The sequence below is a fragment of the Phalacrocorax carbo genome, chromosome 2, assembly GCF_963921805.1.
Source record: "Phalacrocorax carbo chromosome 2, bPhaCar2.1, whole genome shotgun sequence".
In the NCBI taxonomy this organism is placed as follows: domain Eukaryota; kingdom Metazoa; phylum Chordata; class Aves; order Suliformes; family Phalacrocoracidae; genus Phalacrocorax; species Phalacrocorax carbo.
Window position 1 is genome coordinate 3,356,683 of NC_087514.1, and position 14,759 is coordinate 3,371,441.

A 14,759-nucleotide genomic window follows, 5' to 3' on the forward strand; every position below is an offset into this window, starting at 1 on the left:
GTTACCTCTCTGGGACACTAAAGCACAAATCTCAGAGGCTTTACAAAGGTTAATGTATTGAAACTCTACCTCAGAGACCACAAGAAAAAAATGCATGCCTAGGGGGGAATCCTTACCAACCTGAAATTATTCTTCCTGCCTGTTTACCTCCTTGGTCGTGGGCACTCTGTCTCCTTTGGTCGACTTACTATAGCTATGGTAGGTCTCTCAAAGAAAAAAGCCTGTTCTATTAAAGTAGATGTGTTTTTTCTCTCATTTGCTCTATATTTTTTTCCGCTACTGTATCTGGTGGCAGAGTAAGGTGGGAGTAAGGTACCTCTTCAGGGCAAGGCTGTGGGGTGAGAGACCTCATGCTTCTCGGTTTTCCCTTGAGGAGAGGAGGAGAAGGCAGGTACTAAACACATATACCTTTCAGATGGGTGGGACAAAATGGGTTCTTCCTGCTGAGATGCCTTCAGGTCAAGCTTCATTTCTAAAACTAGGAAAATTTTATTTTGTATGTTCTGGAGAACTTCGCCATCCCAGGAAGGTGATTTCAAAAGAGTGAACAAGAATTTATGAGTCTTAACGCAAACAGAGACCCCAAGTTAACCCATAGGTAATTGAGTTTTTTAATACACTGACCCTACTGTATGAGAATAGGGGTTGGAAAAGGCTTGATGCCAACACCAGCTTCATCCCATTAGCTAAACTTGTAATCCCCTTGGTGCCCTCTCTGTGCTGTGGCCATGCCGAGGAGACCCAGGTCTTTTGCAAGTCACTTTACAAATCTGTAGTGAAGAGATTCAGAGCATTGCCACGTAAAAGAGCATCACATTTTCTGATCCTGATGAAAATCATGTTGCTTAATGAGTGTGACTTTTGCTTACATTTCCCTTTATCACTTATTTCACTCAAACTTCAACAGGAAGAAATAAAAATTTCCTAAGTTTCTAAGCTTACATGTCAGGAGCAACTTTGCAACATTAGACACGATGCTGCTTCTTTCATTCCTTTCCATTTCCCTTTCTGTTTTAAGCTGTTTTCCTAGAGGAAAGGGACTTTGTCCAAACATGCTCTTGGTCAATCCTTTCTATGCTTGTATTTGCTGAATCTTTTTTGACCAGTTTGAACAGAAGAGCAGAGGTCATGTGGTTTATATGAAATGGAAAGGTAGCTGAAGACCAAAGCAGCATTCTCACTGTGGAAGAGACCTAGGGCTGGTAGGAAACATGGGATCAGACACAAGAGAATGCACAGGGAGGAGCACCCTGGGAAGCTGTTGCGTACTGGTTGCCAGAGGACTCATCTGGGGTGGGTGTAGGTGTCCCTGTATCCACCAGTTATTGCTTGTCTGTCTTCTGCAGCATTTTCTTTTTCCCAGAGTTGCTGCTTTGACTGTACTTTTTCCCCCTTTACCTCCATCATCTTCTTCCACCTCTTCATTTTTACGTCAATTGTTGAGGAAAAGCTAAATCAAAGACATGAATTTAACATTTTTCCCCAGAGCAAATCTCTTACTCTTGTGCTAGCAGCCATAAATCAATCTTTTTCTCTCCCTTGAGTTTGATTTCCCAGTGCCAGAGGCACATGGGTCTCATTGTGGATCATAGTCTTCATGAAGAGTTACTCTCTCAGATAACTGAGGTCAACTCGGTGAAAAGTCTTCAAGGGAGGACTTGAAGCCTTGCAATGGGTCCCCTGGTCCTGGGGAAAGAACAAGTGTCTTGATGGATAGGACTTACCTGTTCAGCTGGGTTGTGAAGGGGTTAAGCCACAGGGCTTGAGTGCAGTTGGGCTTAATCCTTATTGGTGGAGGTAAACTGAGGGTTTAGGGTGGATGATCTGAAATCATAGTAAGCAGGTTGCTCCCTGCCTGCACTTTAATGCTTGCAGGAGTTTCAGGGTGCAAAAGGGGAGTTTGGATACCAAGTAACATTCTGCTGGAAGGGTTTTTTCAGCAAAGGATGGTGTTATAACATCAGTTAAAACTTCCAAAGGAGCAAAGATGCAGGTGAAATAAATCTGTGGCTGTCTTTTACAGAGCACAGACGTTGCTCTCAGTGGTGCATTGGGGAAAAATGCAATGTAATTCCGAGGTGTTGAGCTGCTTTACTACAGCCACGTTAAGTACTGTAAATAGAAAGACTGGATGCTTCTCCTGTTCTTCCTCTTTTCCATTTTATTGGAGTTATTGCAATTGTTGCCTCTGCTTTTCTGCAACTTTTGAGTTATTTTGGGTTTGCTACAAAATTGAGTTCAGGGAGGCAATTGACTTCACCTGGCTGCAGAAAAGCTATCAGGAGCTTCAAATTAGTGTGAACTAATTAATAGGCAAGGAAGATTAACATGGGGAACACAGTCAGTTTTCAGTAACATTAACTAAAATGGCATTCCTGTAAATACATTTACCATGCCTGTTGTCCTGGACCTCTAGCTATTCCGTTCGGACTTTAATTATATCCAGATCACTAAAGACAAGGCCTTGTGAGCCTGCTCAGGTTTCACATTTGGCTTGTCTTGAAGAAGAACTGAAAGACATTTCTACTTGCCAGCTCACTCAGATTTCTCCTTCCCCCACCGTGACTGTTGCCGGTGGTGGTTGGAGCTAATAATTGATTGTCATAGTGCCTGAGAGCCCCAGGGTTGCCCATGTGCATCAGCAGCATTGTCTGCCTCCTGAGCAGGATGAGGGAAGCAGACCATGAGCTCCCAGGTTATATTTTGCTCCAGGCACTGACACCACATCCCTCCGCTGGCCAGTCCTCATCCTGAGCGTCTCCTGTAGACAGAGGTGTGATGAATTAGAGATTATAACTGTATTGAAACATGGAAAAAAAGCACTCTGAGTCTCCACTGGAATAATGGCTGCAAAAATCATGTGTGAGGCTTGTATGGATCTGTAATGTGCTCAACTGCTCTCTACAACTACCTGAAAGGACGTTGTAACAGGGTGAGTGTCAGTCTCTTCTCCAAAGTAACAAGTGACAGGACAAGAGGAAACAGCCTCAAGTTGCACCAGGGGAGGTTTAGACTGGATATTAGGAAAAATTTCTTCACTGAAAGGGTCATCAAGCACTGGAACAGGCTGCCCAGGGATGTGGTTGAGTCACCAGCCCTGGAGGTGTTTAAAAGATATGTAGGCATGGTGCTTGGGGACATCGCTTACTGGTGGACTTGGCAGTGTTTGGTTTACGGTTGAACTTGATGATCTTAAGGGTCTTTTTGAACTCAAATGGTTCTATGAGTCAGTTTCCCTTTTTTTTTTTCCTTTTCTTCTTTTGGTGCTAGTCCAGAGTGCTATGGTAGCACCATGGTCAGGAAGCCATCTCTGCACTGCAGAAGGGTATGAGATGGTGTTGCATGTCTGGATTTAAACCTCATGCATTCTCACTGATTTTTGCCTAGAGGAAGCAATTTCTGGGATAAACTATGCCTGGAACAGCTCCTGATTTTTCTCTTGGCAATACAGAGCCAAGCAGCCAGATAACAATAAAATATGGTTTGTTCCCTCGCTCAGTTTTATTTACTAGTGGACATATTCCCTTCAAGGTTTGTTTGCGGCAGTTTGCTGGGATGACAAGGTGGGAAGGCTTAACAGCAGGGAGAAGGCAGCAAAGTCTGGTGAAAGGGACTGTTTGGCTTTGATGACATCCACTCCTTCTCCCTCTCTGTCCCTCCTCAGTGCACCATCAGCATCATTGGACAAGGAATATCTCGTACTCTGCACATGCGGTTATCACATAATGAGATGCAACTATTTTTCTTGCGAAGGAAAGAGATTGTTGATGCAATAAATAAGCACACAGACAACAACAACAACAAAACGAAAAGCCAATAAATACATTTCCAGGCATGCAGCAAGGTGGATTACCAGGCAGTGGCTCTATCTCAAGCTGCACATTCACATTAAGTTAACATTCACGGCTGAGGTCTCCTATTGCATGTGGCCAGGGCGCATATAAACACACTTTGCTTTAGCAGATGTGTACCCTTTCCATTTGCTGCACCTACCTGTAGCTTTTCAGGCCAAAGACAGAAGAATTAAGAAACAGGAGGTAAATACCAGAAATGCCAGTGTTGATTGCTGCTGCTTTAGCAGTTGCAATAAATATAACAGGTCATCAGCACTTGCTAGGTGGGGAGGAGGTTGAGCTGACAGTGGGGGAAGTTGGGTTGTCCTGTTTCCTGCCAAGGGGATTCTGCTGGAAAGCAAACAGGGAAAATAGCTGGAAACTATAAAAATGCTTTTGGAAATATCTAGTTAAGGAAGCGGAGGAGAAGTGATTTTCACGTAGGATTCTGTAATGTATCCACCAAAGCCCCTTCTCAGGATCGACAGTGAGAGTAAGAGTCACCTTTCCCCAGCTGCAGCCCTGAACTCTGATAGCAGTGGGGTATGCAAAGTAGTTACTGGATATCAGCAACCTCATATTCCCTCTTGGGGAATCATAATATTTTAGCACTCGCTTTATGTAGTCAAAGACGTTTAATTTTTTATTAGACACAAATGTACTTTGCATTTACTTTCTTTTGCAGTCTTGGTATGTCTTCACTTAGCTTGGCAGTACAGATGCATTTTTGCTTTGCTTTCTGCTGCTGTTTTTAAATTGTTTTGCTTGTCTGCTTGAACTGCTGAATCCTCCATGAATAGTTACAACATTTCTGCTTGATGTGTGGAAGCTCAAAATTGGAGCAGTTAAAACAAGCTCCTTGTTACTATTTTCTTTTCTTTTCTAAAACAAAAATAAAATAAAACCAGAACTGGCAGCATGCTGTAACATGAAATAAAAGCCCAGGGGCAGGAAACTGCAAGCCAGATTCAATGCAGTTCTCTCAGATTAGCCATTCTCTGAGCATTGCATTTTCAAAGTAATTGTTTGCAAAATTCTGGCCAAGGTTGCATCTGCCTTTGTTTTTTTTTTTCCTTGGTTTGCACTTGTTTGAGCTATGGGGTTGTTGTGGTGTCTCTGTTAGGTATTTATGGATTCTGATTTCAGGCCTTCAAGGGTGAGTTGATCATCTCACAGTCCTCTTGCATTTGGCTAAAATAAATATGCTGAGATTTAAAAAGTTAGGTACTTTTATGTCTTCAGAGTATGATCCTCACACGTTGTCCTGTTGTATTTTGCTTCTTTTCCATTAGGGAAACATGGTACAGGGTGAGAAAATTGGTCTCCCCATGGCCACGCAGGGGAGGTTGGATAAATCCAACCCTCCTAAATTAGCACATGGATTTCTGGGTAGCTTTTTAACTTTACGGACCAACTCTGTATACACAGTGATGCTCAGTGTTTCTTTCTCATGGTGTTGCAGGGACTCCAAAAGGCAGGCGTGCACAGTCTGTGCAATGAAATTGGTGCTTCTTCTGCCTTTTGCAATATTTGGGGTATTTCATCTTTGTTTTTGGGGTGATTTTGCCATTTTAAATGACTCCCCAGTGGTACCTGCTGGATGCTGTGAATCAGCAGGAGTAGCCCCATGCGGAACACGTTGAAGTCTGCAGTGCATATTATTTTGGGCGTTTAATGCAATCCTGTTCCTAGCTGGGTGCTTATAATTGAGGACTTGAAGGCGTTTCCAACCCTTGTTTTGGTTGCCATCATGGTTCATCTGGAGCTTTGTTCAGCAAAGTACTGACGTGCGTGTGCACTCAGGATCACTGGGCCAGGCTAAAAATGTGTTGAGGCAAAGTCAGTGTTTCTATGGAAAGAAAGGAAATAAACAGGTAAACAAACCTTTCTCTCCCCAACAAAAACCGCACCCATCCACTCTGCACACGCAATTGGAAATTTAGCCAAGCTGAAGCCATGTCCTGGCTGACCCATCGTCCCATATTACTATCCCAGAGCATGTCAGCGTGCTGAAAACCCAAGAAAAACCTCTTGAAACTGGGGCCAGTGTAGTCTGTAAAGATCTAAATGTCTTATGCTGTGCTGCTATTTTGTCAGTGATTTCGTGAAAGCTGGATCTTGTTAGTAACAAGTGAAATTCCTGGGGGACAGGTAAGCCCAAGCTAATTTCTTGTGTTATATAGCCACATATATAAAGCAAAGGAAAGGATTGTCAGGGACAGCTGATTTAGGAGGAACTGCAGGAAAAGAGTGGGAAGAATTCTAGCAATGAACCCCCGTGCATTTGGGTTAAACACCATTTAATGCCCTGGATTTCTGTCAGCCTGACAGCCTGATCCAAGAATTTATTTATGGCTGGTACAGTGCTGAACCGTCTCACGTGAGTGTTGCTGCAGGTGAGATGTGTGAGAAGCAGCGAAAAAATCCCCTGCTTGCACTGTTTGGATGTGGATCTTGTCCCCAAGCACCAGAAGGTGCATCCTCAGGACCAACCTGAGCAGTGCATCAAGCAGGCTTCTCCTTTTGTTCAATATTCATGGTTTTTGCCTTGCTCCATCGCTGACTTTCTGCTCTTCCAAATGTAGGTTGGGCACATGATGTTTTGTGGTTAAGGGATGCAGAATATGGTGTAGTTAGTTTCAGTCTGCTGACTTGAGAATACGAATTTCAGCTCCTGTTCAAGTTTCTGTCATGCTTTGGCTCAGAGGAACAGCTTGCTAATAGCAGTGGCTGTTTGAATTCGCTGTAGTATGTCGGGTGGACAAGCCCTGCAAGTGTTTTTGGACTTGACCAAAGTTTCACATAGAGCAGCTTCTGGGAAACCTGCAAAACGACCCAGGTGGGAGGCAGAATAGGACTAAACCATCGGAAAAACTGCTGTAAAGCTGCTGCCATAAAGCTGGTGCCAAAGGCATAGGTATAAATGAGTGTTTCTCTGGTGACTATTACCAGTCAAAACCCAAACGCCTGTTTAAACCTTATTTAAATGATGTATCCTTTTTCTGTAATATAACCCAGTCCAACCTCATGTTGCTCCTTCTCTGGGGATGCTGAAGCTGTGGAGGAGCTTGGCATAGTTTCAGGGGGTTTAAAGTTGGGAAATGAAGATAACAACACACACCCCCTCACCCCTCAACCCCCAAACATTCAAACCCTCGCTTCAGTGTTCTTGTAGGGCAGATTTGGGTACCTTGGCCAAAGTGGGACCTTGGGAATGAAGCTGAAAGAAGTCGCCTGGGCAGCAGCAACAGCAATTCTTGGCACTGGCTCACTGACCCTTGCAGTTGGACTATCAGGAAGAAAGAGGCAGAAGGGGAGCCTCTCCTGGGGGATGGAAGATGAATGTGTGGAGGACCCATCAGGGCTCCCATCTCCCTCCTGCCCCAAAAGCTTTGAGCCCATGGAGCAGTTGCACTCTGCCCACTGCTTCCTCCCATTTTCTGAAGGCAAGACCTGCTCGTGTGCCCTCCTGCTCTGGAAAGTGATGGTTAACCATGCCATTGTGCCTGCCATTTCTCATTCATTCGTGGCTCTGATACTCCCACTTGATAAATGAGGAGACATCATTTGCATTCCAATTGCTACTAATCCCCACAAATGCTGTCTCAATCCACGTGGGCCGTATCCGCTGTGTTGAAGCAGCGTCTTTACTGTCCTGACGGTGCTTGGTATTTGCCTGTCCAGTGCAAGTTGCGTGATCACACATTGTGTAAGGCTACATCAGACCACCTACTTGGGTTAAATTTCTGCAGTGAGGAGGAACCTGCATCCCCCTTCTGCTGGGAGGTAATCCCCTTTCAAAGTGATCGGTGGTCTCCGGTATTAATATATCTTCTCCCTTTTTGTCTTCACAGCCACGCAGATTGATCCCAGTGAACTACAGGAACTTTTTCAGGAGACTTCAGCCAATGTCTTCCGAATTAACTCTAATGGTGCGTATAATGAAGGGTTTCCTAGTCAATTGTGTGCTGTCCTGCTGATGACTCGTGTGTGTGTGTGTACACGGTGTATGGCAGCTCCTGTTGTCAGGGAGCAAATATTAATGCAGGTTTTCTGCTGCTGCATCTCACGAGCACCAGCACATGTCCAATACACAGTTCTTTATAAGATGTAAAAATATTCCACCATATGTTCCATTAAACAGGCACAGATATATTCCAATCCTTGCTGAGACCACATCCTTTTCTATTTTTAATTGTGTCATCTGTTACAATAGGGTGTTAGAGCGCAGAAAGGTGGAACAAGCCAGACTCATTTTCTAATGTGTTGCAACAATACTGTGTTCAGAGCCTGTCATATGAGCTTGCAAAACATCGATCTCCCGTATAAAAACACCAACACCAAAATTCTTCTGTTCTTCTTCACCCTGTAGATGGAGCGGAGATGCTATTCCTGCTCATGTCTCCCCAGAACCTAGAGAATCAGAGTGCTTCCCTCCTTTGGAGATGTGCTCTGGCTCATCAGTTTTGTTGAGTTGGGCTGGGGGGATGTGTTTTGCAGATGGATATAAACTAACAGTGCTGAATGATAGTTAATGTCGTGGTATCCCAGTTCTAAAATTCACTAGCGTCAGACAAGGATCTAAAATTACTGGGTGCTGATTTTATGGTGGACCTTGAAATTGCTTCTGAATCATCTGAAAGGCTTCTCTGTCTGCACTGTTTTGTGTCTATGGGGATTGGGTGACAGAGGGGGCTGGCCTAGGTGTAAAGAAAGGATCTTAGTGCCTCCTTATGTCTGTAATTATTCCCCCATGTGTCCCAGGGGTAAGGCCCCAGTCCTTGTAGCAAGAAATCCTTGCTAGAAGAAGAATGGGAAGTAAACATTCTAAAACACGGTTGTCTCTTCTTTAGAGGAATTGTGTATGCTCCATCTGCCAGGAAAATTCAAGCACTATTTTTTCTATGACTACAAGGGATTGGTAGGTTTGAGTTTACTTTTGATAATTATCACCTTGAGTTTAGGACCTCTGCAACATGGATGTACCTTGCCCAAAGCACTGTGAACCTTGTTGCTGCTCTCCACTATCCCAGAAGGTGAAGGTCTGAAACCAATGCAGGCTCTGGGTAGGCTCCATGAAGTTATTCAAGTGTCCAGCTTGCTGTAAAATCAGAAGGAAAATAATTATTTATGGTTTCTTTTGTGCCTTGGGATGGAATAACCCTATGCAAGAGGACAGGATGGGCCCTGGCTGGCTATAAAGGTATGTTGAAGAAAAGACCTGGGTGTACTGGTCAACCACAAGTTGAACATGAATTAACAGAAATTATATTCTTGTCTGTAATTACCTAATGGGAGACTGTAGGGTAGGTGGAGCCATAGCCTCTCAGATGTGCATGGTGGAAGGACAAGAGGCAAAGAGCATCTGAAACAGAGGACATTCCAACTCAATATGAGGAAAAAGGTTCTGACCATCATGGTGGTCAACCAGTACAACAAAAGCCCAGGAGGCTGTGGGATCTCCATCCTTAAAGATTTTTTTCAGAGCTGGACAAGACCCTGAACAACTTGCTCTTAATTGGACCTCCTCTGAGCAGAAGGTTGGGCTAGAGACCTCCAGAGATCCCCTCCAACCTGCACAAGACTATGATTCTTCAGTAGTTTGTCAGAACCTCAGTTACTGCACATACAAGGTGATTCCAAGTGGGTCAAAAGCAAAATGGGAAACACACATTTCATGTTTGTTTATTTTTTGTTATTTTTTAGAGGCAGAACTGATAGATGCATACAAACAGTTGTTTAAAGCACTTGTTATTCATCGTTTTTTGGCAAACTGCTTGGATACCACAAGTTCGACAGTTTTCTTCTCAGAGCAGAATCCGAGAAATTCAGCCATTGGAAGTTACCTTTTGGCTGCCAGTGATACTTGTCCACTGGGATACTGGAGAGCAGAGGTGGGGTTGATGGTGGTTGGGGTGAAGGACAACCATGTGCTGCAGAAGGTGGAGAAGTTCGTAGAATCAGAGAATGGTTGAAGTTGTAATGGACCTCTGGAGGTCATCTGCTCCAACTCCTTTGCTCATGAAGGGCCACTTAAAGATGGTTGCCCAGGACCATCCAGACTGCATCTGAATGTCTCCAAGGATGGAGACTCCACAACCTCCCTGGGCAACCTGTGCCACTGCTCTCAGTCACCTTCACAGTAGAAAAGGGTTTCCTGGTGTTCAGAGGGAACCTCTCACACTTCAGTTTATGCCCATTGCATCTGGTCCTGTCACTGGGCACCACTGAAAAGAGCCTGGCTCCATCCTCTTTGTTCCCTCCTTTCAGGTATTTATAGCCATTAGTAAGCTCCCCCCTCAGCCTTTTCTTCTCCAGGCTCAACAGTCCCAGCCGTCTCAGCCTTTCCTCATGGGAAAGAAGCTCCAGACCCTTAATCATCTTCGTGGCCCTTTGCTGGACTCTCTCCAGTGTGTCCATGTCTTGTTTGTACAGAGGAGCCCAAAACTGGACACGGTACTTCAGGTGTGACCTTAGTAGTGCTGAGTAGTCGGGAAGGATCACCTCCCTTGATCTTCTGGCAATGCTTTACCTAATGCAGCTGAGGATGCCATTCACCTTGTCTGCAGCAAGGGTACGTTGCTGGCTCATGTTCAAACTGGTGTCCACCAGGACTCCCAGGCCCTTTTTCCTGAGCTTTTCCTTGAGAAAACTCCAATGCTGTGACCTGGGCTTGTGGTCACTATGGCACCTTGAAACCCCCCGAGCTGTGATCACCGGTACTTTGCTTACAGATAGGTGCATAACCGTGTTATAGAACACAGAATTACCTGTATTAGCATCAGTCTTGGTTGCTCCAGTGCTAATAGTTTTACCTTGACAATGTTAGTGATAAATGGTAGTAGCACTTCTGCTACTGAATCAAGGGATCGGTGTGAAACGTAGCAACCTGCTCGCGAGTCTGTGTGTGCTATTAATACCCAAACTGGCCAGGTTAGAGCTGACTTGATATGTTTCTGTGCTGTAATCACAAGTCCTGCTGTAGAGGAGTTTCTCCCAAGAAACCCTGAAGATAGCTGTGCATCTTTTTTGAAATGCCACGATCAAATTTCTATTTTTATTACAGAATCACAGAATCACAGAATCCCAGGTTGGAAGGGACCTCAGGGAGCATCTAGTCCAACCTTTCTAGGAAGAGCCCAGTCTAGACAAAATGGCCCAGCACCCTGTCCAGACGACTCCTGAAAGTGTCCAACATGGCCGAGTCAACCCCTTCCCTGGGGAGATTATTCCAACGGTGACTGACCTCACTGTGAAAAATTTCCCTCTCGTGCCCAGTCGGAATCTCCCCAAGAGCAATTTGTGTCCATTCCCCCTTGTCCTCTCCATGGGACTCCATGTAAAAAGGGACTCTCCATCTTCTTTGTAGCTGCCCCTCAAGTACTGGTACGTGGCTATGAGATCCCCTCTGAGCCTCCTTTTCTCAAGGCTGAACAAACCCAGCTCTCCCAGCCTATCCTCATATGGCAGCTTCCCAGTCCTCTGACCATCCTGGTGGCCCTTCTCTGGACCCCTTCCAGCCTGTCCACACCCTTTTTGTACAGCGGGGACCAGAACTGTACACAGTGCTCCAGGTGTGGCCTGACAAGCGCTGAGTAGAGCAGGATGATGACTCCTTTCTCTCTGCTGGCGATGCCCTTTTTGATGCAACCCAGCACCCTGTTGGCCTTCTTGGCCGCAGCAGCCACTGTTCGCTCATGTTGAGCTTTCTGCCCACCAGGACCCCCAGGTCCCTTTCCACAGAGCTGCTCTCCAGCCAGGTGGATCCCAGTCTGTGCTGCACTCCTGGATTATGTTTTCCCAGGTGCATGATCCTACACTTTTCCTTGTTGAACTTCATAAGATTCTTGCTGGCCCACTCCTCCTTATTCTTTGTTAGAATTGCATTAATCCACTCAGTTAGGTTTTGAGCAATTTCTGGTGGTCTTTGTTTCTCCTCTTGAGATGGTATAGAGTGCATGATGATGTGCTTTCTGTTGAGAATTGCCTATATTGAGTACTCTGTGAAACAGGTAATGACAGTGCCTGTACTTAAAACTATTTTGCAAAATTGGAGAGGGTACAGGGAAGAGTTACAACAACTGTTTTGGGGCTGCAAGTCAGACTTTAAAATACATGGTATCTGAACTTTTGTTTGAGACATCTAAGAGGACTTGATTGTCTTTCTCTGGGAAGAAAGACATCAAATAGATAGCATAGGGCTCATTAATCTAACATTCTTGCACATAACGAGATCAGGAGATAGGAGTCAAAGCTGGACAAATTCAATCTTTTTGTATGAGGATAAGTAGCCATTAGAACTGCTTATTGAGGGGAATGTGATGGATTTAGCATTGCTTTGAACCTTTAAATCAGGATTCGAATGTCTTTTATAAGATACACTTTAGTCCAGCTACAGTGTATGGTCTTGACGTAGGAGTGATGGGACAAAATTTTATGATAGGAAATCAGATTGGATAATCAGAATTGCTCTCTCTGGCCTTTAAAATCTATGAATCTGTTCTATGAAATCTATGGCCTTTAAAGTCTATGAATCTATGAATTTATAATGCTTTTTAAAGTGCTTTTAGGTTGAAGAAATGTCCATAAGATACTCTACTGTTGTTGCTCTCTTCACCACCCATATTATTTTTTGTCTGCTTAAAGGCAGTTTCATTCATTTTGTGTGTGGCTTCTTCATAGCCTTTTCCCCAAAAGTGGGTACAGCTTTTCAGGAGAGGGATGCCGAGTGTACTGCTAAGATTTTGCAGACCTAATCCATGGCAGGTAAAGAACTTTGCAGGATTATAAAATGGGAAATGATGCCCATGATCCCTTCTGCCCAGTAGAGCTGTACCATATGGTCTCTTCAGGAAACCCAGCAAGCTCCATCTCAGAGCATGTAGCAGAAATCAGTGCTGTTGTTTTTGTAGCACCACACAGGCGGCCGAGCAAGGAATGAACAGCTGCATTGCAGATGTTCACCAGATGATGGTTTGCACTCCTGTTGTGCTGGGCACGGTGTGTTGAACGTCCTTCAGGGTTGCATAAACCCGATCACAGCTGCTGCCCTTTTCCTTCTTTTCCTGCCTTACCTCAGAGCCTTTGGGGTTTTACAGGTTCTCTGTTGTGTTTGGAGACCAAACTATGCATCTCCTTCTTGGAATGCTAAAGCTGTTGTGAGCTCCCCATGCCATACCTCTGGTTGTCTGAATTCCCAAAAAAACAGGTTGTGGGAAGTCTTGGCTATATATTTTCTGTCTTTGGAGAATGACTAGTTTTAATGAAACGATACGTCAACTTTGTACTGGGATTCTAAAGCATCATTGATTTTTATTGGTAACACTACAGAAATAATAAACATTGCATAATTTGTCCCTCTTTGCTCTCCTTACTTTTTGCAGAACTCTGAGCCTTTGGGGTGATTTAAATTCTTGGGCCATTCAGGACTTGCCTCTTGACCAAGGGGTATCTTTGTAGTTCTGGGCTAATCTTGGCTGATTTCACGTATAAGTGCCTCCTGCTCCTTTTTTTCTGCTATGAAAATGGAAATCTTCCTCATCTGTTGAATAAAAATCTTAGCCAGGATAGCTGGTTCTGTTTATGAGCTGCTGGGTCACTCTCTGGCCAGGTCATAAGCTTACAGACTTCTTTTTTTTTAATCCCATCTCTTACAGAAATGTTGAGGGGTAGAGAGAACTTTTTCCTATTCTTCGCATCTGCTTTCTTTCTCTCTAATTCTTTGGGCGCAGCCCCTGTTGAGCATGGGGAAGTTTGTCTGATAGTGCTTTGACTTATGTGAATTTTATGAGGTTTTTTTTTAGTTCTTTTTTCCTCTCAGGAAAAAAAAAAACCCAACAAAAATAAGATCAAGTACTGGCTGAATTTGTCTTATTGATGGCTTTTTTTCCCTACTGATTTTTATGAAGGTTTTGCGTTTATTTCAAAGTATGGCTTTTAGCTGCCTCTCAGTAAATGCCTTATTTATAAGTAAAATAAATAACACTCGTAAAAGGGGTTGGTTTGGTGCATCATGTCTAAAGGGTGGATCAGTGGAGGATATACTGGAGGAATCAGACCTGTTCTGGCCAGACGGAGAACCTGAGTGCTCTAATGAGTTTCCTCCCTCTCTAATTCCCGTTACTTGCTCATTAATGACTCCCCGTGACAGGTTGGTGCCATGCGCAGTCCCATTACCTTGATCTGAGAGGCTGAGCAAAGGATTTTTCAGCATCCCCCAGGTGTGCTAAAGTCTCCACTGCCATCTCAGGATAGTTTCTTATCCCCCATTGATTTTAAGGATTGCAGCGGCATAGACAACTGGTGCCAAACTCTCAGTTTATGTAAATCAGTGCAGCTCTAACAGTAGTGTTCTCTTCTGAATGTGCCTCATCCTGGAAGACTAGTCTATGCCTTTTAAAAATTAACTGCACAGGCTTTTAAAGTAAGATGTCCGTTTTAACTCTGGCCTCACAGTATCTCACCAGCACAACTTGACATGTTGCTCCTTTGACAGAGTCACTGCTTGTGTGGCCAGAACTGGTAAATTGAGGGGGATTTTCCGTATCCAGCACAGGAACTGCACAGATTTTGATAGAGCTATTCTTGGCCAAATCAAGTTAGATCCATCTCAAAATAGTTCAGTCCACCCAAGATCCAGGAGATTCCAAGTGTGAGTCTCAGTTCTGCTGTTTCCCAGCTAAGATCCATATCAAATGCCAACCTTTGGCTCTTCTGGAGCGTGTATCTTGTCCTTTTCGGTTAACTGGCCTTTATGTAAGTGTATAAATAGTATGCTCAAATTAAAATATTACATGAAATTTTAGGGTAGGGTCTTAAATCTGAGTCATTTTCTCACTGACTGACAAATGTTTTGCTCTTCTCTTGCATTACTGTCTCAGGTTCTTTTGCATGTATGTGTCTTTTCCCAAAACATTTTACAGATGT

The 14,759-nt window shown here is 44.1% G+C and overlaps 1 protein-coding gene across 8 annotated transcripts in view; it reads left to right on the forward strand.

Annotated features, from left to right (window-relative positions):
- The window catches only part of TSNARE1 (t-SNARE domain containing 1), a 511,863-nt gene that overhangs the window by 167,688 nt on the left and 329,416 nt on the right, over nt 1-14,759 (forward strand). For all 8 annotated transcript variants that reach the window (XM_064442004.1, XM_064442001.1, XM_064441997.1 and 5 more), the window contains one exon: nt 7,688-7,765. In XM_064442004.1, coding sequence (XP_064298074.1) covers nt 7,688-7,765 — 78 coding nt within the window. The remainder of the gene's footprint in view (nt 1-7,687; nt 7,766-14,759) is intronic.